At 43.0% G+C, this 26,342-nt stretch overlaps 2 protein-coding genes across 2 annotated transcripts in view; one reads left to right on the top strand and one right to left on the bottom strand.

Annotated features, from left to right (window-relative positions):
- Window positions 1-25,879, top strand: part of LOC308293597 (uncharacterized protein) — a gene marked incomplete at both ends in the record, with an annotated part of 27,314 nt that extends 1,435 nt beyond the window's left edge. Inside the window, 2 exons of the mRNA XM_080736184.1 lie at window positions 24,155-24,862; window positions 25,305-25,879. Of these exons, the coding sequence (XP_080592310.1) occupies window positions 24,155-24,862; window positions 25,305-25,879 (1,283 nt within the window). The remainder of the gene's footprint in view (window positions 1-24,154; window positions 24,863-25,304) is intronic.
- The window catches only part of LOC308294359 (voltage-dependent calcium channel subunit alpha-2/delta-4-like), a gene marked incomplete at both ends in the record, with an annotated part of 118,812 nt that overhangs the window by 40,208 nt on the left and 52,262 nt on the right, over window positions 1-26,342 (bottom strand). The window lies entirely within an intron of this gene.

The following is a 26,342-nucleotide window of genomic DNA, read 5'->3' as shown; positions in this document are numbered from 1 at the left end:
CTACACAGAGAGGGCAATTCTTTCAATATAAGATGCTGCATTCAAGTTCAGGAGAGTTTTAAGGCAATTCTGTTGAATGCTGCCTTCAGGTATGGTATGTAAAGAGGGCATTTGCATTTCTTTCACCATAGTAAAATTTGCATTTGTGGTCTGGAAAGGGCAGTTTTTACAGAAAGATAAAAGGGCAGGGGTTCAAGCCCACTTCTATGTGTGCACATGCCTGTGCTGCTATATTTCCAAACGAGACAAAACAAAATGTCTAAGTGCAGCCACAGGGAGAAGTTGTCATTGGCCATTAAGCAGCAGGGCGGTTACAATAATGCTGGAAACAGCAGCAGAAACACTGCAGCTAAGAAAAGCAGGAACCTTGGAATGAAAACTCTTAAGTAGCCTGAGGTTTAGTAGCCTACTATAGCAGAGCTGAAGGTAAAGATGGGGAATTCTGTAAAAGATGTTGAAGTGCTTTCAACCTGGTGTCTCTGTTCTGGGCATAGGCGAAGATTTTACAAAGATAATCCAAAAACGGGGAGAGATGGGGAGTGACACGTGGAAAAGGTTGTCCGGATCGGGAATCGAACCGGCGACGCCGCCAGGCATCCATGCCTATGTGGCAATGCCTAAGTGGTATGCGCCTGGACCAGTAGGCCAGCGGGTGCCCCTGAATGATGTTATTCTATATTAGTACAATTAGTAGTATCTACACACAGTTGTGTTATCGATCAAAAAATTGTGGTTAAAATCAACATTAACATAACACTTTGATCGATAACTACACCGTCCATATGATTCTGCAATCTGCATCGATACATGTACACCGAGTAGATGTATCTATGCATGAACACTAAGAGTGGTGGCCTATACATCTGTCCTGAATCAATACTGCAACAATACTGAAACAGTGGTCCTGTCAAAATATTTCACCGAACATGATACAGTATATAGAATCTCAATACTGTAGGGTAAAACAAAACCGCCCTCTCTCTCTCAACCAACTTGATACGTTGTACTTTCTGCGGAAGTCAAAAACATCTAAGAAAGCTGTATTATTTCCAATATCTCCTCAGGAGGGTGGATCACAGGGGCAGCGGTAGTTATGCAAGCACAAAGTAAACATTGTGACTTCTACGCTACAAGAACATTGACTGGCACACTCATCCCTTTTATTGTGTTTTCGGTACAACTAAAAGATTGCAGTAGTATTCACTCTACACCAAATTTCTCATAGAGAAAGCCGATCTACAAGCTCGTAGGGGGGCACGTAGTCCTGTCGGCAGGGGGTGTTGGAATAGGACGGAGGGGGGGCTAAGTCCTCCCATTGGGGGCTCCTCACTGCCAGGTGAGCCAGTAGGCTACAACAGATAGTGTTAACACAGAAACGTTTAGAAAGTTTTAATTGGCATAGCAGCTAAGTTTGGAAGGAAAAATGGGAGTAAAAAAATAACTGGCTACTCTAATATATATATATAAATATATAAAAAGACAAACAGCCTTGAAATAACCTCATGAATGAAGCATCTCTCTGCTATACAGTACAGTATGCTAGCGTTCCCACTGGCCCTCAGGTTTCACTGTCCTTATCAGGATGAAATTCACCAGGCTGAACTCTTAGCACACTTCCCACATCCACATCTGTTGCTATGCAACACCTTTGGCTGATTGTTTTATTCGAAGGTCGTCTGTTGTCGCACGAGGAACAAGTGAGTGACCGTGGATGGATGCAGCATGCTTGAATGGAGGCTTAGAGCTTTTGTTCCTGACATATAATCATCATTCTGACCTTTGGCTTTGACTGTGACCTTGACCTTTGACCGTTTTGACCCTACAGTTGATCATCTGTTCTGGAGAAGCTGACTGGACGTTCCTTCCAAGTCATTTAGTTGACATTCAGACCAGTGTTCATTTTTACTGCAAATTTTGATTTAGTTTAGTCATAGTCTTTTGAATAAAATGTTATTTAGTTTTAGTCTAGTTTTAGTAAACTAAATATCATACGGTTTTAGTCGAGTTTAGCTCACAACGCGTCGCGCTACGACGTGTTGAGCTTGTAGATTGCTTATTTTCGGAGCGTAACCCCCTAGCGCAACCAAACATAAAATGGATATCTTCTCCACTAGTCTCTCCCTAACATTTGTCTAGTTTTTATTTGTTGACGACACTATATTTAGTCTTAGTTTTAGTCATCATAGCTTAGTTTGTATTTAGTTTTCATTTGTGAAAACAGATAGTCGACAAACATATTTCGACACTGGTTCCCACCAAGTCATTTAGTTCACATGCAGACACAGACACGGATGATTACAATACCCTGAAGAGCATCACTGCATGCAGAACTTTCTCTCATTCTCTGTAGCTCAATCACAATTCCCCCAAAGTCAATTATTCCAGAGTTTACAATTACAGTACAGTCCAACAATTACAGTACATATGAATTAATGTTGATTAAGTTATTGAACAGACATGCAAACTTTAGATGCCAATTTTCAGGATCAGGATGGAATATGAAAAATTGGACAGATCGGTGTTGATCACAGAACTATAGAGATAATGTGCAGCGATTTGTGTGATGTTTGGACAAAATCTATAAGAGTACTAGCCCAAAAAGTATTTAGCAAAAATCGGCCTGCTGGTGCCACTCGAACAGGACGATGTGATAAATCATGGTCAACTGGTTCTGCTCTGGCCTCCAGTGCGTGCAGAGTTTCACTCCGATTGGTTCAACAGTGTCAGAGATTAGCTGCTCACAGACGGACAGGCGATGCGAAAACATAGTCAAACTAAACTGTCTATCAGTAGCTAACATATGACGAGTGCATGGCAAGGCAGACACCTTACACGCCTTAAAAAGAATGAAGAGAAGAGAAAGGCAGGGTTTTCTCTATTGTTTGATACGAAACCTCCAAAAGTGGGAGCGGGAGTGGGAGCTTAATTTCCATACAGTATCTAGTGACCGTTGAGTGATTGTCATTGGACTCCTTCCTGCACAGTAGAATCCTTTGTGTTAATTTAACTCCTGTGAGTTAAATTAACACAAAGCTTTTTACAGTGTAGTGCAGTGGTTGAAAAACTTTACTTAAGTAAAAGTATCAATACAAATATTCAAATAGCCAAAGTTTAAACAGGGCTAAAGAGCTTAAAAAAAGAAATACTTTTTATCCAAGAGTAGGGATGCGGTATCGGTACTCGCGGTATCGGTACTCGCGCCGATACAACCCTATTTTGCTGTACTCGTACTCGCCCGATACTTCTGACGGCAGCGGCCGATACCGAACAGGGGCGTCACAAGGGGGAGAAAAGTGGGATTGGGTTACTGGGGCTCAAGGTGAAAGCCAGGGCCTTAATTATTTTATACTTTTGCTATTGAAAAATAGCAGATATGCAAGCTCACAGTGCCGCACTGCAAGCTTGCAGATCTGCTATTTTTTAAATACCCCATGAAGAACATTCATGGGGGGCCAGCAGTGAATCCTTGTACCCAGGGCCCAGAATTTGGTGCGACACCCTTGGCAATGGGGCTGTTAAGTATGACATCATTTTGTAGGCAGAGGAGAATTTCTTTATAATAAAAGGTTGCTATAACATGTAAAATAAGCAAATTAAGAATTACCAAGGGTGATTTGCGGAGCCTGACTGTCATACTGGTAATTGTGGTCACGATGACCCACAGCGGGTGCACGCTGAACGGAGTGAACGCTGGCATTCAGCGGCAGCAGGCTGTCTGTCTGTCTTTCTGCTGCTTCAACATGAGTAGGCCTACATTGAGTGATTTAGCAGCATCATTCATCATTCATTAATCTTAAAACTTGCTACGATGCAAAGTTTGTCTGAGTGCTTTGCCTTTGATGGAGAAATCAAATCCAAAAAAGGCGACTGGATGTGAATCATTACCTCGGCAGCTCGGCTCGAGCCTGTTGCATCAGTGTGATCCGCTCATCTGAAGAATAATCCATTTTGAGGTGAGATTTTGAGAACATGGAGAAAGTAGTCTCAGTCATAAGTTGGCTGCGAATGCCATAAATAATGGTTTAAAGTAGGCCTAACAGTGATGAGAGATGAGCGAGATGAGAGAGGTCGCTTAACGAGAGGAGTCCTGTCAGTCCAGCTGCGCTGTGGTGCGCTGCTCTGGGGAGTTAATTGGTGACCTAGTTTTAGACTACGTCTTTCACTGGTGATGTAATCAATTATTTTGGAGCAGATTCCAATAGTATAAACATTATTAAAAGGCTTTCATATACTCTTGATATCTTTTTCAAATGAGGTTTAGCCTAATAGATTGAAATGTGCTAGATTTAGGCTATTTTCCGCTTGTTAATGTCAATAAATAAATTCATCAATTAATTTTCGGTTATCCGAATAGGTTTCAAAATTGTCGTGTACATGTCAGTGAAATTAGTCACTAGGAACATCCCTAATTTTAAGATTTGTGAGGATGACAACACATTGTTTTGTATTATTAATTGTACTCGTATCGGTACTCGGTATCGGCGAGTACTCACAATGAAGTACTTGTACTCGTACTCGGTCAGCAAAAAAGTGGTATCGGGACATCCCTATCCAAGAGTACAGTACTGTACACTCTTTGGAGTCGGGTCCATTTGGTTCCATTTGTCCAATCTTCTGAGTGAAATGAACAGAGCATTTTACTGCAGACTAAGCACCCATACAGAGTGGCAGCGGGCTCGGCGAGGGACTTGCTGCTCTGATACCATCTGGATTCATAAAACTCTGTCCCAGTGACTTTAATCAAGGTGTCACTGAATCCATATAAACTGCACATTAGCAGCAGACAGCTAATCTCTGGGCGGCGACTTTGACAAGCTTTGAGCACAATTTTCACAGCTTTTTGACACCTTCTAAAATCTCATCAAAAACAAATGATTTGAGGATTTAAAAAAACAGGGAAAATGGCATGTTTTTTTAGATGGTTGTCATGGTGGAATATTGCGGATTATGGAAGTTACTAAAAAACAAACCACATAAACTCATAGCCTGGAAACCAGAAGAATCTGCTAGTGGAAAAAAAGCAGATTAGTCTGGCCCCACTCGGTTGTGATTGGATTTTGTTTGCTCCGAAGTTGTGGGGCATCAATCAGGGCCCAGTATGCAAATATGGGGCAGGTTTATCATCAGAGGGATTTTTTTTATCCATCAATCCATCCATCCATCTTCAACCGCTTATCCGAAATCAGGTCGCGGGGGTAACAGTTCCAACTGAGACTTCAAGAGTTCCTTATTCTGAGCAACTTCCTCCACTCCCTCTGGGAGTATACCGAGGCGTTCCCAAGGCACTTTGGAGATATAATCCCTCCATCTGGTCTTTGGTCTGCCACAAGGTCTCCTCCCAGTGGGACGTGCATCGAGGACCTTCCTAAGAAGGCGCTCGGGACGAGTCGGGAGGCATCCGTACTAGATGCCCGAACCACCTAAGCTGACTCCTTTCCAAGTATAGGAGCAGCGGTAGGAGCAGCGGTTCTACTCAAAGTCTCTCTCGGGTGACTGAACTTCTCACCCTATCTCTACGGGAGATACCTGCCACCCGTCTGAGAAAACTCATTTCGGCCACTTGTACCCGCGACCTAATACTTTCGGTCATGACCCACACTTCATGACCATAGGTGAGAGTAGGAACGAAGATTGCTCGGTAGACAGAGAGCTTTGCCTTCAGGCTCAACTCTTTTTTTCTTCACAATAGTGGGATTTAGCGACTGCAAAACCCTTGGAAATGCAGGTTCGTTACACTGATCCCAGACTAATATCTACGCAGTTGTCTGGCCATGCCAGGCTAATAAACTCAAAGTCAAGTAAACATTTATAAACATAACACCGTGGCTATTATGATCCTTGACATCATATTGAGTATGAGGCCAATATGGAGAGATGATGGCTGACTCTGTCATGCAGGCCTATCTATCTGTACTTTGCATGATTGGATTTGTAGCGAGGTAAACAGTTGATGGGACAATAAAGATGATTCGGATTTTGGTATTGTGTTGCAGGCAAGATGGCAACACAATCCATCTTGCATCATCAAGTTGCATGCACACAACTTTTGTATTATTTATTCTGGCATATCGATGATGGCATCTCGATTACGATAAGATTTCAGCCAGATCTGAGCCCCATTGACTTCCATTATGAATTCAAAGGGAACTATTTAAAAACTCATAAAACATGTGAAAAAAAATATCATATATATATTAAATATAAATATACTGTATTGGCCTACTGGCAGAGTGCTCAACAAATATGGCGGTGTTCGGTCGAGCAGTTTGCAAGATTATCTCAGGACAGGGATGCGGGCATACGCACGCACACACCACACACACACACATGCATGTTTGGGAACCACTGCTACAGTATAGCGTACTGCATGTGTGATTTTAATACAATTGAATGTGCTGCAGGTCAGTCACTCCCCAACCCGCTCTCTCTGCGTTTCCTGTCTCAACGCGAGGAGACCCAGTGGCGTCTCTCAGCGCCACTGGGTCGGGACCATAGCGTTATACAGTAATAGAAAGGTACCCGGTAATCCACTTGTATGGAGTTGCTCATCCAGTGCATATTCCCTTTTTACCCCTTCTTCCGGGTTGGTTAAGTTTGACGGATGGGGCATATCTGGCATCGTCTCGTATGCGCTGTAAGTGTCACCTCCGTGCACAAGCTTGTGAGTGGAGCCCATTGGTCTAAAGGTGGTTGCACACTGCTGCGTTTTTCGTTGCGAAATGCGTTTTTCAGGGCAAGGAGAGAGAGAGAGATAGAGAGAGCAAGGGACCGAGTGGTGCGCGAAACGGGCGGCAGTGTGCAAACGTGACTGACATAACGTGAGGTTGATTTTTTATTTGCGTGATCCGAAATTCACTCCGATATTCGGCCCGAAAAACGCAGCAGTGTGCAACCACCTTAAGCCGTTTGGCTCGTTCGTGTGTCTGGCCCCAGCTGTGGTAAGCTGCAGCACCAGAATAAGACACCATGTCCATTACGCTTCACTTCTCCCTCTCGGTTCCGGGGGCTTGGTTGGGATCCATTTGGAGGGGGTGCGAGTAATATATACCTTTATTTTTAGTTTGCCACATTTTGCTTTTTTTAATTATTATTATTATTATTATTATTTCCAAAGGTTTTTTTTTTAAAAGGCCCAAGAAATACAACATATTCATTCACTGTGTTGTACTTTTTTAAGTGTTTTCTTCTTCTTTTTGGTTATACACAGTGTGTAGGGCCAATTTCCTACACACTGTGTATAACCAAAAAGAAGAAAACACTTAAAAAAAGTACACCAATGTAAATTATTCAGAGAGAGGCAGTCAATGGGTTGAACATATACTATGGTATACTGTATTTCTTAAAAAAAGAAGAAAAAATATAGTATATATATATAAAAAAAGAACCCGAGTAGCGAGCAGACAAGTAGGGCAGAGAGAATGTGGATGGATGTGCACTCAGAGAGAGAGAGGTGAATGGGAGACTGGGATGGATGCAGGAGGCAGAGAGAGTGAGAGAGAGAGAGAGAGAGAGAGAGAGAGAGAGAGAGAGAGAGAGAGAGAGAGAGAGAAGAAAGAGAAGAAGAAAGAAGAGAGAGAATGAATATGAGTGTGGCCAGGGGCTGCTTGAGCTAAAAGCTCTATAAATGCACGATGACATGCTGTACTGTATTGCACCTTCCCCACTTTTCCTTTTGTGCCGGTCACTCCCCCACCGGGAGCTCTGTGTTTGTATGGGTGTTTTTGAGCATGTCTTCATGTTTGCATGCACGCATAGGCTTTTTCCAGTTCAGTGGCCTTGTGGTTACAGTGTTCGCCCTGAGATTGGGAGAAGAGGTCCCTGGTCGGGTCATACTAAAGACTATAAAAATGGCACCCTTTCCCTCGCTGCTTGGCATTAAGGGGTGGATTGGAAGTAAGTCCCTGTGACATACTAGCATCATGTCCAGGGGGTGTACTTGTACAGTATATCATGTCCAGGGGGTGTACTTGTATATCATGTCCAGGGGGTGTACTTGTATATCAAGCTGCCTCACGCTACAGAAACAGGAGATAGGGTTCTGCCCAATGGGCCACATGGCTCGGCAAGGCTTACTTATAGTATTTTTCAAACTGTAACTGTCTATACGCTGTACTGCCCAAGTGCGTATATATATTAATCCGACCACCAGAGTAAAACATAAACTGAGAGGATTAAGAGATTGCCGTCAGTTTTGTCATATTGCTCTTTATGCAGGCCTATGAGCTTTGGATAAAAGCCACGCCAAGTTGATTGTACAGGTCATAAAACCTCAAATGCATCATAAAGCCTGACAGAAAATAGACAACCTAAAAGCAGCCTTTGCAATGCATTGGGGCTTGTATAATAAGTCAATATAAATTATAGGTTTAATGGTCCGGGTTCTGATGTGGAGACCTTCCTACCAATGATTGATTGAATACTTTATTAACAGTTTGCACATTGTATAGAGGTACAGTTTACAATGATTGTTAACACATGGGATGCCTAACACATCCATGCGCGTGATAACGATTCCCCCCCATGGAGTGCCGCAGCCCCGTTATCACGTTCAGGTACGTGTTAGCTGGTTACCATGGTAACCGATAGCCATCCGCAAACTTCCGACTCCCATTGAATTGTACTCCCCCTGGCTATAGAAACATGGATATAAAGTCCACTTCAAAAATTCAAGAATGAAGCCGATCGATTTGACATATGACTCGAGTGTGTGCTGCCAAAACTGTGCGACAAGTGGCCCGGCAAACCTTTGGGGTTACTCTTACTCTATAAGGTTGGGAAAGTACTATAGTGCGTTGCCTATGGCAACCACACTAACTAGAATGCTGCAGTTCTGGGAAATTGCAAGTGTGGTTGGGTGTCGAACAGATGACACGTAGTAACAGCAAAACGCTCCCCTCATGGACTTCTGGGGTTACTCTAGACAAGAACTACAGTAGTCTGGTAGCCCTGTAGGCAGACACACTAATAAACAAGACATAATCAACACTAGTAGCAATGAACGTACTTTTCTGGCATTAAGCTTAGGAAACTTTTCAAGGACCATCTACAAATTGCAGACAGGTGCTCTTTTACTGCGGTTTTGAAGGAGGGCAAGAAAGGAGTCACACGTTTTGATGTTTGTTGGCATTCCACATAATTGGTGGCATATAGCAGTAGAACGAATATGACCCGACGTTTGTGTCGAATCTGGATTGAGTGAGACCAGTGGAGCTCTGACGATGACCCTGATGCAACAAACCCATCTGTAATTATGTGACAATAACAAAACAGCGTGACTTTATAACAGTGTGACACTGACAGGTCAGAACACTAATCTCTCTCTGTTAAGACCTTCAGGGCCCCCGAGGCGTGGATGGAGGGCCAGGTTTATCATCCTCTTACGGGCTGGGGTTTTAAGCTGTGAAAGGCCTTGACTGATGACTATAGATCAGACTGAACTGAACAGGGACTAATAGCAGCGCTGTGACCGACGACCTGACTAGACGTGAAGGATGGGATTGACATTGAACTTTGACGTGATCTGAGGGATCATATCAACTCTTGTCGGGTGGAAACCTCAAAAAGGTGCAAAAGCAGCAGATGTTCAAGCTCAAAAAACGCAGAGCGTGTGGATCTCCTCATTTTTTTTTGTGTGTGACACTGAAGTATGATCAAATAAGGCGTTAATTTACACAAAGTTTGAATATGGAGGTACCAGTAAGAGGTTTCTGCCTGACAGCGATGATGTATTAAACCAACAAGACGGGGTCCAGTGACAGTGTGGCCACCCATGTAGATCTCTGACATCATAATGATGATCGATTGATTGATTAGTTTTCCTTTCAAATGTATGAAATGTATACACATCTTTTGAAAACAGCAGATCTACAAGCTCACAATGTGTCACATTGTGATCTTGTAAAACTTGTAAATATAAATGTATATAGGGCTGAAGTGGTTAATGTATGTTTTGTAATAATCAAAATCTACCGGTATAAAGTAAGGTTTTCAAATCATTGTACTGGAGTAAAAGTACTACAATATTGGTTGAGACACACACACACACACACACACACACCCCTCCTCCCAGCTGTCCCCATCACCTTCCACTTGAATGTATATTGATCACGTATAGTGTAAATGAAGGACATTTGTGCCAAGTTTGGAGGCAATTGGCCAGCGAATCCACACACACACACACACACACACACACACACGTGCGCACGCGCACACGCACACGCACACACACACACACACACGCACACACACACACACACACACACACACACACACATTTCCAATTATAGCTGTGAGATGAGATAAGATGAGATAAAGGTGCATGCCCTTAGCTTTTTTTATATGTTACTTATTCTGACTATCGATTGTGTCATATTGCGGGCGTCAGTGATATCCAAACTCAGGGAAAGTTTGAGCCCAAACTGAGCCCCCGTTGATGGTTAAGTTAAACATGTAAAATATAATATTGCAAAAACAAATGTGTGGAGCTAAGCTGGATTACTGGCAGCAACAGCGTGCACAAGATATTTGGCACTCCTCCAGACAATCTCTCTCACACAAACACACAGACACGCAGACACGCAGACACACGCACAGATACGCAGTGCGTATCTGTGTGTGTGTGTGTTTTGAAGGAGTATTACGCACACACACACACACACACACACACACACACACACACACACACACACACACACACACACACACACACACACACACACACACACACACACACACACACACACACACACACACACACACACACACACACACACACACACACACACACACACACACACACACACACACACACACACACACTCTTTCTCTAATATACAGCCAGACTAGTCTACAGAGCTGCGGTGTAAATGAAAAAAGACACCTTAAAGATTTGCCACATTCCACGCTGACTTGCACAAACTTTCACAGAAAGTGAGTCTTTCTGGAGGCGTCATGTCTCAATGAAAACTAAACATTGGGCTATGATGCACGCTCTCAGCCAGCCTCCTGTCCTCTAACTCAGCTTTGCGTTTTAACCCAGAGGTTGATAATTTAACATCTAAATCCTGACCAGTTTCTGGAAAGAAAAATATTATCATTGCTGTCGTGTCGAGCAGAAACCTCTTACAGTATATCCATGTTTTAACTTTGTTTTTAGTTTTTTGTAAATTAACGCTACTTTGTCACACTACAGTGTTACGCAAAATTATCCAAAATAGCATATCTACAAGCTCCAAACACGACGCGAAGCAACGTGTTTTGAGCTTGTCGATCTGCTACTTTTGCTACTTTTTTATTTGAATCCTGAAAACAGTTTTGGACATAATGAGGTTTCCACCCAACGGAGACGATAAATATATTTTTTCTTTTAAAATCACACAGAGGCGTTCCCGACTTATAGTATAACAACGTATAGGCGTAACAGGCATAAATGGGCTGAAGGCTTCCATCCACCCAAAACAGCTCAATAGATGGTTGCTGTACATCACATACAGTTTGATTTTCTACATACACACAACACAGTGTTGATTTTGACCATAGCCATAGCCTTTTTGATAAAATTCCAGTCGAGTTAACTAAATATGACTTAAACAAATCAGTTGATTTAGTTGACAATTTATTTTTTATTTGTTGACGAAATTGGCAGTATATTTAGTCATAGTTTTAGTAGTCTTACAATAGCTTTATTTTTTTGTCAATGAACAAAGGTAGCTGACGAAGATTTTTCGTCATAGTTTTAGTCGATGAAATGAACAGTGCAAAAAACCAACAGTAGTATAGTGTATACTGCAGCTGCTCCATCTTGGATCTGTACCGTATATCCTCTCTAGAGGTCCAACTCTCATTAATAAAACATACAGTAATAAAACACCCCTGATTTAACAGTAAATATTGACTATACCGACTTATATAATTAAGCCCGAACCCAGCAAAAAGAAACCATCACATTCGATAAAGACAAGTCAGGATATGGCGAAGACGCGGCAAAAATGCTAATTCAATTATGCAAGGAATAATAAATTATTGAGAAATAAACCCGAGGTAGTGGAGGGATTTAATTTAACCCTGAAGGGTTTTGTTTCTAAATAATGACCGGCAAGCTGCCAATTATCCCGCATTCCACAGCTACTTGATGAATAAATTAATAAATTGACCCCCAAAAAAAAGTATTTTCGTTCTTACGGTAATTAAAGTATTCCATGAATTTATGCCAGGTGCGGCCTACTGCACCGTCAATTTCTTGCTTCAAATGTTTCCAAAAACATTCTCGAGAGCAATTTAAGCTGTAAATGACATGTGCGTTAGTTTACAGTAGTACATGGCTACCATGATGGATACGGCATAAAATAAAGCAGTGCGTGCTCTGAGACTTTGACTAGACAGCGGTCTGTTATTGAGCTCAGCCGCAGCTCATTAATCTAGAAATAACACACCGCTGAATTCAGTGATTGACCAATCAGAATCAAGCATTCAACCAAGCCGTGTAATAATCCTGAATAATACATGGTCATACTTGTCCAAGCATGTCAGACCGGCTCGTATTGGACAATGTGGCTCGGGTTGGATTTAACACGCAGACCATTAGATTACAGTAGAGAGCAAGTGAAACTGAAGCATATCGCTCTGTACTTGGTCGGTCACCCATCGTACCGTCCATCCATCGTATAACGCTCGGAGCATTAGATTACAGTAGACAGCAAGTGAAACTGAAGCATATACTGTAGCTCAGTCTTTGGACACCAATCCTACTGTCCATGCAGTGGTCGGAACAAGTCAAAGACAGGCCGTGAGGCAGCGCGCATGAACGGACCGCACCGCACCGATTCCTACTGCTCACCACTATTTGGGCATGAAATACAGTAAGTAGGCTAGGCGGCTATATTGAATTTTTAGGCCTAGAATTATTGAATGCTTTAGCTATTGAAAATTAGCAGATCTACAAGCTCACAGTGCGGCACCGAGTGCCGCGCTGCAAGCTTGTAGATCTGCTATTTGAAAAAGTTGTGAAAATGTGTGCAAATCTTTGAATATGTGTATTTTTAAAGCGAACGTTTGTAACTCAAATTTTGCTTCTGGGTGGTCCCTGGAACTAGATATTTTGAGATGCGGGTCCATGGCCAAATAAATATCAGTTTGGGGGTCCTTCACATGAAAAGGTTTGAGAACCACTGACATAGTAGTCTCTCAAGAACAGACTAACTGAGCTCCAGTTAAGTGAAAAGGACCTTTTCTTTGACGATGGCTAGCCATATTGCTGTCATAGAAACATAGGTTTCTATACCTTAGAAGGATTCAAAAGACACTTGTAGAATCGGGTCAAAATTCAAATTTTCAATTTTTTTCCAAAATAGCAGATCTACAAGTTTGCAGCGCGGCACTCGGTGCCGCGCTGTGAGCTTGTATATCTGCTATTTTTCAATAGTTAATGCATAAAATAATGATACACAATAATGTGTACCCGTTCTAAATGGGTTAAAGGTACTAATGATGCAGACAGCGACAGTAACAGTACGGTTAGTGTAGTCTACCTGTTAACATGGCTACCCTGGCCCAGATGAGGGTAACGTAATGTTAGTAGTGTGGACAGATTAATCACTGTAACGCCATCATCTGGAGTTGCAGCAGGTGGATGATGAAGACAGGGACGTGCAGAGGATGTTTGAGGGGCAGGGGCTGAAATTGTGAAACTAGCAGATCTACAAGCTTTTTTGTAGATCAGCTTTTCAGTGCGACTTGCCTTTAGCTTTAGCTACCGGAGATGTAGCATAAACGAACCATGATGGATACGGCATATCTACATGGAGGACACATTCTTACAACATAAAATGCTGCATTCAAATTCAGGAGAGTCCGGAAAAAGTCAATTCTTCCTGAATGCTGTAGGTGTAGGACATGGAAAGGGGGCATTTGCATTTCTTTCACCATAGTAAAAGCATGCATTCATGGTCTGGAGAGGGCACAAAATGGGTAAAAGAGCAGGGGCTCAACCCCCCTTTGATGTCTATGTGGGCACGTGCCTGGATGAAGCCCTGTGCCCATGTGCACCTATAATTTGGACAGTCTAGAGATTGCCTGGTCCAATTTTCTCTTTGTCTTAATTTTTTGGGCTCCATTTTTATAGCCTCTAATTCCGTTCATGATTAGGCTACATTGTTGTCACTGCTGCACGCCACGGTGCAGTGAAATGATTGATGATGACGTACGTAGCTTGAATTGACTTTTTTGGCAGGTGTTGATGACGATTTGAACCAAAATAGATATTGAGGAGGAACCTGGATAGGGATGCGGTATCGGTACTCGTGGTATCGGTACTCGACCCGATACAACCCTATTTTGCTGTACTCGTACTCGCCAGATACTTCTCACGGCAGCGCCCGATACTCTGCTGGGGCGTCACAAGGGGGAGAAAAGTGGGACTGAGTTACTAGGGCTCAAGGTGAAAGCCAGGGCCTTAATTATTTTATACTTTTGCTATTGAAAAATAGCAGATATGCAAGCTCACAGTGCCGCACTGCGAACGAGGCACCAGTGCTCCAACGATACAGCTGCGACCACTTAAAGGCATCAGCATCACGGCATGCCTTGTTGCGCTAAACCCTCTAAAGTTGAATCTCTTTCATATATCCTTCACCACCTCACGCAAATTGCAAAGTATAGGCTACTGTAGGTAAGTTAAACTTCCCACTAGAAAGCTGTGTGTGTGTTTGTTTGTTTGTTTGTCACTGTCGCTCTTGTCTTGAAAGCTCGCTCTCTTGGTGAAGTGTGTGTCTGTCTGCAGGGACGTGCAGAGACATTTTAGAGAGGCAGGGGCTGATATTTCTAGAAGGCCTTTTGGTGGACAATTCTCTTGAATGCAGCCTTCAGTTATGGTATGGAAAGGGCCCGGGGACATTTGCATTTTTTACCATAGTAAAAAAATGCATTCATGGACACTTTTTACAGACTGATCTGGCAGGGGCTCAAGCCCCCTTTGATGTCAAATTGTCAATGTGTGTACGTGCCTGCCTGCCAGTGTAGCACAGCTGAAAAAAGACGATTGATTGAAGAGAATAGAGATTCTGTGGGCTTCGCCACCTAGTGGCGGAAGAAATGACCTCTGGGAACTCAGATTGCTGTGGGCTAAATCAATGAATGCATTTCTGAGAATACCAGAAAAAAAGAATAATTTGACATTATGTTATAGTTGCGGATGAGGATGGATGCGGATATATAAATTGGATAATATATTTTTTTAGAGGGAAAAAAAAAAACGTAATTTAAATACATTTTGTATTATTAATTGTACTCGTATCGGTACTCGGTATCGGCGAGTACTCAACATGAAGTACTTGTACTCGTACTCGGTCAGCAAAAAAGTGGTATCGGGACATCCCTAAACCTGGATATGACGGTAGTTTTTACATCACGCTTGACGATGGTTCTACAGAAATATTGGCCCTTTGACGCAAGAGACTGTGAGGACAACATCGTGTTGGTATCCACATGGTCTGAAAAATAAAAATAAATTCTTTGTGGGGAAGAACAAAAAGGAACCTTGAGGCTGCAGCTCTGCTCTGTATGGTGCCAACAGGATGATTAAGTGATGTCACATCTGTTTCTTTTCTTCCCATTCTACCCCTCTGTCACGCACCCTATCTCTCTCTACCTCTCTACCTCTCTCTCTCTCTCTCTCTCTCTCTCCCCCTCAAAGTCTAAAAACTCTTGAGATGCACACAGAAGAGAGGCTTGAAAAGGATTAATCCATACATAATATTCTTTCATGATTATCGTCGCTGTTGGGCAGAAACCTCGTATCTCTATGTTTCATGGTTTTATATACAGTACTCGTACCCAGGGGCGTCACACCAAATTCTGGGCCCTGGGTACAAGGATGCACTGCGGGCCCCCCATGAATGTTAACTATTGAAAAATAGCAGATATACAAGCTCACAGCGCGGCACTGTGCCGCGCTGCGAGCTTGTAGATCTGCTATTTTTGAAAAATCGTGAAAATGTGTGCAAGAAACCTATGTCAAGGACCACCAAGATGATATGTATTTGGCCATGGACCCCCCATCTCAAAATATTTAGTTCCAGGGACCCCCCAGAAGCAAAATTTGAGTTAGAAATGTTCGCTTAAAAAATACATATATTCAAAGATTTTCACACATTTTCACAACTTTTCAAAAAATAGCAGATCTACAAGCTCGCAGCGCGGCACTCGGTGCCGCGCTGTGAGCTTGTATATCTGCTATTTTTCAATAGATAAAGTTATTAGGGCCCCTCCACCTTGGGCCCCAGTAACTCAGTCCCACTTTCCTACCCCTTGTGACGCCCCTGCTCGTATCCTCCCCTCCCCTCTCCATAATTTAATGCCCTATTTTTTTAATACTTTGACGCATGACGGTGTCGGGAAAAACACCACGCGTTGTGAGATTGTACTGTGTAGATTGTCTAGTTTTGGATACTTTTGAAAAATATTTTTGTGATTTTTTATTTTTATTTCCTAGCTATTTTATTTTCCTAGCTATAAACGATCAAAACAGAGACGGCAGGTTCAAAGTTGTTTGATCTGTCTGTTTTTTATATAAATAATTAACCAGCGAAAAGTTTGAACAAGAGTTTAAAACTAAAGAACTAAATAATACATTGGATCCATTGGAACACTGGTTCTTTTCCCCCATTTCGTGAAAAGTTATGGTTTTGGACAGATAGTACCAGACAGCGGCGATATGTAAAGGAAAGGATAAGAGGTTCTCTTGCAAGGCTAACAGTTTATTTAAGACTTTAATATTATTCACTCCGTGTTTGTGTCCAAACTCGTTTCACTGAGCGCAACTCAGTGAAACGATCGCTGTTGCATTCTGGAGCTCAGCGAACTTCTCAGCAGTGGTGGAAAAAACTTACTCATAAAGGTATTATCTACTCATAAAATGTAGAAAATTGTCTGTTACACAAGTAAAAGTCTGGTATACAAAATTCACTTGAGTAAAAGTATAAAAGTAATTGGCATCAAAATATACTTTAAGCACCAAAAGTCAAAGTACACATTATGCAGAGGGTCCCATTTCACAAGTTTTCGAATGTATGAAAATCATTTGAAAACAGCCAATCTACAACAAGGTCACAACGCGTTGCAGAGCATGTTTTCAAATTGCCAAATAAGTAAAAGTATTGAAAAATGAAAATTTAGGAAAACTCAACATTGTACCCATTAAAACCAAGAAACATCTGTGTAATTTAGATTTTAAACACTTTAACCATTATGTTAAAGTGGTTAACGTTGGCTATTAGAAAATAGCAGATATACAAGCTGTAGATCTGCTATTTCTGAAAAATCTTGAACATTTTGTTCAAATAATGTGAAAACATATTTTTAAAGCAAACATTTTCAACTCAAAATGTTTGCTTCTGGGGGTCCCTGGAACAAAACATTTTGATTTGGGAGTCTGCAGCCAAATACACATCATTTTGCGGGTCCTTGTCGGGAAAAGGATTTGAGCCCTACCGATATAGAAACATAGGTTTTTGTCACATTGTATGTACGCCCCACGGCTTCATTCCTAAATTGTACCATAAACGGCACGCCACCTTTATAGTATAATTTGTCAGTATTCCTTGTTCCCTGTTGTCTCATTCTGAAGGGGTCAAAGAAAGGCTATTTTGTTGTATTTTTTACCTTACATTTGGAGTTATTTGTGTTTTGTTCAGAGCACACACCTGACAAAAGACCATTGATATTAAATAGTTATGATGATAGTTAAATACAATATTGTAATTGTGATGCATGTGACTTTGTTATGGTCCAACCGTAGTACCTTTGGACACCCCTGGTATATAGGCTAAGGCACCGCTCTCTCCCACTGGGTGGGATTTTTCAGAAAACTGTTAGGATTTAGAAGACGTATAGAATCGGCCTCAGGTCTTAATTAATGGGTCAGGCTGATATATACAGTACTTGAGTAAATATACTCAGTTACTTTCCACCACTGCTTCTCGGGAAGCAAAGAGGGAAAATAATCAAAGGGACTAAATGCAAAGGAATCGCTGCATGCGTATTATACAGTCAGATTGCAAACCTGCAGTATCAGTGCAACGAGATCTTCTAGAGTCTGCCTGTTTGTTTCTTACTGTGTGAACAAATGGAAAACACCTCTCTCTGTTCTGCATGAAAGGCATGTCAACTTGTCAAACTTGAATACCCTAATCAACAGCATAATGCCACAGTGAGACTGCTCCTTCCTACATACCTCTCAATTAGACTGTCTGAGTGCTTCATGCTGAACGGGTATTTATAGTTATACAGTATTATATGTTTGGTGTTCATGGGTCTCCATATTAATAGGCTCTATGCACAGCAGCCATGTTGGAAAGACATTGGGCTCCTTCCTTACTTCCTTCACATGTGTTACTAATGATACTAATGAAGGCTCTGTTCCATTCTGGTCAAACAGAGTCAGGGTGCTGCTATTGTGCATGTTGGCTCACTGGAAACACCAGTTGGTCTCAAAGTGGAGACCCTCATGGTTCCTTGAGGGGTTCCAAATGGCCCCTTACATGTCCATTTGGTTCCATTTGTACACTCTCAGAGTTATGGGGGCTTTTGAAATGTAAATGTTTGAGAACCACTGTGCTACACTAAATGGAACAGAACGTTCATCAGTATCATTGGCAACACCTGTGAAGGAAGTAAGGAAGCGTCCCAATTTTTTCTGCTGTTGTGAATAGAGCCTATTTAGCGACTTTGGGGTTGAATTGGTGGGGTGCGGGAGCAGCTAGCTTTGGGAGAGCTTCTTGTCTTGTCTGTCTGCATGGATGTATTTTGTTGTATTGTTTGTGTATAGTACGCCTTGTACGTTTGTGCTATAACCCCATTGAAAATGAGATGATGCATTTCAAGGGGGTTATCCTTCTAATAAAAAGGTACAATATAGTATATATGTGTCTAGTGTCTACTGCGTATGTCTTTGCAACATGTCCATGTACCATGTGAATCAGTATTAGGCATTGTGCTATTATTACACTACTATTATTTACACCGCAGCAGCAATACTACCAACGGAAAGTATTACATTTAGGCTATTGTACATGGGAAAATTATGAGTTTCTTTCCTTAACCCCCACCTCTCCCTCTCTCTCTCGTATTTCTCAGGGCAACCTCTGTAACTGCTGTGAGCCATAAACTGGACAGCGACAAATGCCAGAACCAGTCTAAGGTGTGATCGGAGACATGTGGTACTTGGACAGGCCTCGAGGGAACCACCTGGAGAGTCTGGGTGCGTGAAACAACTTTTTCGAGACGTGCCATTAATTGTCGTCTCTGATCTGGGACAGGGAAATCTCGCTTTTGCGAACGCCCATCATTTCGACTGGAGGTGTCGAAAAGATAACATGTAGTAACAGCGACACGCTCCCATCTGGGACCAGCCTGATGGATCTATTATAGTCCTTAGGCTCATACTCAACATTTGACATATCGGTACCACCTGGGTGGGCAAATTCTAGTTGTGATTTTTATATTCCTATACATCTCTAGATTAAGTTTTGATATGATAGACCTTGCAGACAGGTAGCTTAAGTGGTGTTATCAGCTGCTAAAGTTACCGTCCCCCTTTGAAAATTGGCATTTTAGACACAGGTACATATATTTCTATTAGCTTTCGTTCAGGACATACTGTAAAGTGTTATATTATATGGTTGGTATCATTTTTAAGGGGACACCTTGAGCTTTCATTCAAGCCCTTTTGTGAATATGTATGATAAGTACAGTGGTCACTGGACCTCTTCAAACCTTTAATAAATACATAAAAATAACTATTTCCGCCTAAACCATATATTTTCTTTTAGTTCTGTGGCATCAAGAAACATCAGAGACACAAAACACAACAACTAGAATACAGACATGACCCTAAGGATTCAGGAAATGTATAATTTACCAACAGTATTTCATTCTGAGGTGGTAATCTTCAGCCTTATCTTAAACGGGCACTTTTTATGAGAAATACAGGTCAATAGGCCTATATGAAAGAATAGCATTAAACCTTCCTAAACATTGATACAAAAGTGTTTCAATTGGTTCTTTTACCTTTAGGCATGCTTGAGAACCGAAAAATTTGGAAAATATATTTACCATAAAGGCATCATTTTCAAGATGGCACCCAGGATGGCTGCCGGGAGCTTAAAATGGCTACCGGTATATCTCAATTATGCAACCTAGAAAGGTGGTTTTGGTGTTTAACCCAAGGTTTTGGGGTTCAAGGAATGTGTCTGAATCAGTGAAATTAACACCAGTTAATCAAATGTTAATGCCAAATGCAAGATGGCGTCCCTCCCAAGATGATGTCCCATTATACTACTATACTACAAACAATAAATAACACTAACTCTCACATTTAATGTCAAAACTAGGAAACACTTTTGGAAGCATGTATACTATGTATTAGTATTTTAATCACTTAAATAACCACAAAGTAGTCCAGTTATCCTGTAAGCCAGATCTACTAGCCCTATAGGCACTTGTTGTCTTATGTATGCACTGTTCGTTGCCATATTCGGACTCCTCTGGAAGAAACTTATACGGATTGTCACATTCCTTAAGAAGTTGACATGGTCCACAGACAGTAATACATTTACATACAGAGAGCAGCAGATATGAATGACCTTCATGAGACCGTCTAGGCTAGATAAACATTCATTCAGGTTTCAGCCCCAGCTCATGGCTACCATACCCTCTTCTTTTCCCATCCAGACCATAAAGGTAAATGGACTGCATCTATCCACAAGTTTCCAACGCCCCATAGTGCATTGCGCAGACGTGCATTGCGCAGTGTGGTCCAAACAGGTCCAAATAATCTCCAGTAAACTCCCGCGGAAACAGGTGGATATAACGCTTTACAATGTACTTAAATTCAAACATTTACTCTCACACTGATGGAAACCATGGCAAGGCACCAACCTGCTCATCGGGTGCAATTAGGGGTTCAGTGTCTTGCTCAAGGACACTTTGATACCAACTCTGGGGGAACCCGGGTTTTGAACTAGGAACGTTCCATTTCCCAAGCTGCCCTCTACCTCCTGAGCCACTGCTGCCCAATGATGTGTTATTATGCTCTAAGACAGTGGTTGTCAAACATTTTTATTTCAATAACCTCCATAACTCTGAGAGGGTACAATGTAACCACATTATGTTTCCATTAGGTTCTATGTGCACACTTCCAGAGTTACAGACATAGAAGGGTCCATTTAGACTCCCTCTGTGGACCCCAATTTTGATAACCAGTGCGCTAAGAAATTTGGTCATTTGGGGCAGATGTTCTTTTAAATGGTTGCTGTCATACAGTAGACTTTAAAACTGCCATCTACAATGGACAAGACTTCTCAGATTTTGGTCTTGGCAAAAAGACTACTTTCCATAAGCTTGTAAATGGAGACCCTGTTCTCCATCCATAAGGCAATGGATGGCCGTAACTGAGAGACCACCTGGGACACTGAAGGTCCCACGTCCGATTACTGGCCCCAGCTATGTGGTGTGAATGAGCAGGGGTGTAGCTGTGGAGTTAACCAGGTCTCCTCTTTGTGCCAACACATTCACTGTCCCAAACCAGACTGGTGATTGATCACCTTGGGTGCCAAAGTAAAAGTTGGGTGCCAAAGTAAAAGTTCAAGGCATTGCTTTGAATCATCAGTAACAGTTATCAGGAATGTAAGTGTTTGTGCATCTCAGTGTTAAGATAGGAATGTCTAAGCTTACGGAAATGTTGCAAAAGCCATGTTGTGGAGATGAAAAACTAATGGCAGTGGTTCAGGACGACCAGTAGGGGAGGATGTTCAGTGGTGGAAGAGACGTAATGGTAAACAATCATGCAATATAACTCCTTCTGTAACTCTGGGAGTGTGAAAATGGAACCTAATGGACACATAATGTGGTTACATTTGTACCCTCTCAGAGTTATAGAGGTTCTTGAAACTACACATTTTGAGAACCACTAGTTTATTTAGAGCATACTATCAGGGAAGGAATTTCAGGGAGGCCAAGAAGGCCATGGCTTTCGTTGCACCTCGGTTTGGCCTTGTGGCTTGTGCCCCTCCAAAAACTGGCATTCCCTGAGGCCCCAGCTGACTGTACCACTTTCTCCTCAGTCTCTTTCTTGTCATGTAGACACCAGTGTCTTTTGTCTACATTTTTAAAACCAATCCAGCATCTTTGCTTGGTGCAGAGCTGAGAATGGATCAAATTGTAAATAGCATAATGTATTTCTTTCATAGCAGATAGTCTACATATAAAATGTTTTATTTACCAGGCTTTAACAGGCTCAAAACGGACGCGTTTCGACCATCTAGGTCTTCAAACGCTGATGAAGACCTAGATGGTTTGCGTCCGTTTTGAGCTTGTTGTAAGGTAAATAAAACTTTAAAAAAAAAAAGAAAAGGAGATTCCTTGAGTGCTGGCAACTTCTTCACCTCGCATGTTCTTTTGAGCCGTGCACCGAAAAGACTATCTAATTTGGATGAAAATGACCACCTCAGAATGAAATACTGTGGGTAAATTATACATTTCCTGAATCCTTGGGGTCTTGTCTGTATTCTAGTTGTTGTGTTTTGTGTCTCTGATGTGTCTTGATGCCACAGAACTAAAATACAATATATGGTTTAGGCGGAAATTGTGGGAAAATCTGAGTTATTAAAGTTTTGAAGAGCTCCAGTGACCACTGTACTTATCATACATATTCACAAAAGGGCTTGAATTAAAGCTCAAAGTGTCCCCTTAAAAATAATACCAAACGTATAATATAAAACCTTGCAATATGTCCTGAACATGAGCCAATAACAAGATATGCATGAATGAAAATACGCCAATAGAGGAAAATAACAAAATGGCAAAAAATATAAAAAGCTACTCCTATGGAAAGTCTATCATATTTTAATTTACTTATATTGACCCTAAAAACAATTTAGCATAGGTAAGGTTTTGCCCCCTCAGCGGTACCGATATCTCGTCCAGCCCAAGGACTATTAGGCTATAAAGTGAGCCAGCCATGACAGTATGGTCCAAAACCCTCGTTGCAGCCTACAGTTACAAGTGCGCTTGAACAAAAAACACTGAACCCTGAAGAGCACTTTCTATACAACTAATGTTAAGTGCAGCCGTGCATGTCCGACATCGTGTGAGGTCTAGTGCAGTGGTCTAGTGCACTCTTTTCATATCAATGTCCATTATTTATTCTGCATATGAGCCACGGACCACAATATGATAAGATTTAGCCTCTCAGACCGAGGAATATTTTGGACACGATTTTGTCCACATTTCCATGATGTTCGTACCATAGGAGAGATAACAGGCAAACGTTGATCAAAATAACAATTCTTCCTCTAATTGTGTAGACTTCTTAAAAATTACTTAATGTATATGTTTAACAATAATTTAACTCTTGAGAGCGTACAGTCTCAATAGTTAAAGATCTATAAGAGTCCATTAGGTTACCAACTCATCCATTAGGTTACCAACTCGTAATTTCCACCTGTAACCCCCTCCACTGTCTGAGAACCAGTGGTCTAGTGGTATTTTGCCATTTGAGAAATACAAACAGTCTCACTACTGCTTTGGGATCATTTCAATTCAGAGATTCACATAAAAATGTTGCCGACTTTAGTCAAGCAGATTCACAGTCACAACAAGCAATGTCTCTTAAATTGGCCTGAAAAACAGCTATCAGGACACCAAAAAGGGAGATGAATCAAAAATGTTGATCTCTTTAGTACATATAGTGTTTGTATTTGTGGATGACATGTGTTATTGTGTTAGTATGCTATGTTGATGAATTGAATACACAGGACCACAAAGTCCCCAGGACCTTTTTTTAGCTTTAACCTGTTAAAACCGGGAAAGCATCTGTGTCATTTTAGATTTTTGCGTTGGATATTAAAAAATAGCAGATATACACAAGCTCACACGAGCGTCACGTTTCTAAATATGCCATTTTTAATAGGTTAACCTCTTAGTGTACCACGTGCTGTTTACATTTCTGACAATAAAGTATTCAATCAATAGAAAAAGGTATTGCTATAAGCTATAATATTAAAGTATGTGCTTGGACTATCACCAAGACAAATTCCTAAACAAATGAAGTATACAGTGGTTCTCTCTCTCTCTCTCTCTCTCCTGTCCTGTTCCATCCCAGTCTGTGCAGTTCTGTCCAGCGCGCTACTGATCCTAGTGGGTCTCCTGGGGACGGTGCACGGCTGTCCCGGGGTCTGCACCTGCCGTGGGAACACCAGCGACTGCTCCGCCCTGGGCCTGCTCTCTCTCGGCCCCATCCTGCCGCTGCTGCCCCGGGACACCCGGACCCTCCGCTTGCCCCGGAACAACCTCTCCTCGCTGGGCGCCGGCGAGCTGTCTGACCTCGGCGCCCTGGACTTGTTGGACCTCTCGCAGAACCACCTGTGGAGCCTGCAGCCCGGGGCCTTCTCGGGCATCTGCGGCCTGCGCTCACTCAACCTGTCGCGCAACCGCCTGGGCAGCCGCCTCCCGGCGTTCGAGCCCGAGCCCGGTGCCGGCGGCGAAGGTGGCGTCCAGAGCTCTAACTCCAGCCAAGGGACCAACAGCACCGCTCAGCAGAGTTTCAGCAAGGACCTGTTCCGGGGGCTGGTTCTGCTGCGCTCGCTGGACCTGTCCGAGAACGGCCTACAGTGGCTCCCCAGGGGTCTGCTGGACTCGCTCCAGGGGCTGCTGTGGCTCTCTCTGGCCGGGAACAAGCTCCGCGCCCTGGACCGAGTGACGTTTGAGCCCCTGCTGGGGCTCCAGCAGCTCCAGCTGGCCGGGAACCCGTGGGTGTGCGACTGCAAGTTGCGGGACTTTAAGCACTGGATGGAGTGGATGATTTATAGGGGTGAGCAGGAGCCTGTTACTGTTACTGCCACGCCGGCTCCTTTGAATCTCAAACGTGTGAAAATTGATAGGCTGTTAATCGACTCGCTGTGGTTTATGACCGTGAGGGAATGAATGATTTTGTACTTTAAGTCTATAGCCGTCTAATCATGCCAATTAATCTCAGCTCTGCTGTATTTCTAGACTTGCTGAACACAAGCATTTATAATCACACTGTCTCTCTCCCCTCACCCTCTCTCCCTCGTCTCTCTCTGTCCTGTATCTCCGTACTTTTCACTCGCTCTACTGTATCTCTCTCTCTATACTCCCCCTCTCTCTACTGTATCTCTCCATCTTTCTCGCTTTGTCTCTGTATATCATTATCCTTGTCTCTGTCTCTGTGTGTCTCTACCCCCCTAACCCATCTGTGTCTGTCCTCTGTGTGTGTATAATCTTCCCGCCAGATGGACGGGTGGACGCGGTGCAGTGCAGCCTCCCCAGGGACCTGCAGGGCAGGGACATCCGCAGCGTTCCGGCGGAGATGTTCAACTACTGCCTGCAGCTCCAGCAGGTCAGAGAGGGAGGAGGAGGAGGTGGTGGGGGAGGTGGGGGAGACCCCTCCATCTCCTACAACAACGGCAGACCGCCCTGCCCGGCAGGGAGCCGCATCAACGCCGGCGGCGGGGGCGGCGAGGACTGCGTGCGGCAGCGCTACCGGCCCGCCAGCGTGCGGCGGGCGGCGGGCACGCAGATCGTGGCGGGCGTGGTGTGTGGCACCGTGTGCGTCATGATGGTGGTGGCCGCCACCTACGGCTGCGTCTACGCCTCGCTGATGGCCCGCTACCAGCGGCAGGTCAAGAGCCGCAGTGGCCAGCGTCTGGTCAGCGATGCCGGGGGCGCCGCCGGCGGCGACACGGAGGGCGAGGAGGGCGAAACGGACGTGGAGGACGGCGTGGTGTCGTCGCTCATCTCGCCCGATGAGTCGCCCACCATGCAGGCGAGCGGCATGGACCACAGCTACAGGATAAGCAGCTTCTGAGAACTCCCTGACCACTTTCTAATTTCGACACTGAACCTTTATCGCGAGCTAGTGTTCACCACGCGAGCCCATATACAGCCGTTAGCTGGGGCGAAGCTGAAACTGGATTAACACTAAGGTCTCCTTTCCTTGGACTGCTTCAGCTGCTTCAGGAGGGCCTTTTCATCTCATTCATGCTTATGGGGGACTGTGAATGATTGATTGATTGAATACTTTATTTGCAAAAAAAAAAAACAGGAACGTACAGTTCAACACAAGGTATGCTAAGAGGACTTTAAACCCAAGAAAGCCCATGGCTTGTTTCCATTTGGGTCCTGTACTCAATTCATCGAATAATTGTATTGGGGCAAGCACACGGTACAGTACCTACGGCATACCGTACCTATCTCCCTCTATGTGTGCTGAACATATTTTTAGATGGGAACTGATTTACTGCGTCTATGGACCAAATGGACCACATTCA

Source organism: Nannobrachium achirus (assembly GCF_963921795.1).
Source record: "Nannobrachium achirus genome assembly, chromosome: 11".
NCBI lineage: Eukaryota > Metazoa > Chordata > Actinopteri > Myctophiformes > Myctophidae > Nannobrachium > Nannobrachium achirus.
The sequence above is the reverse complement of the archived record's forward strand: the minus strand, read 5'-3'. Positions and strand labels throughout refer to the sequence as shown.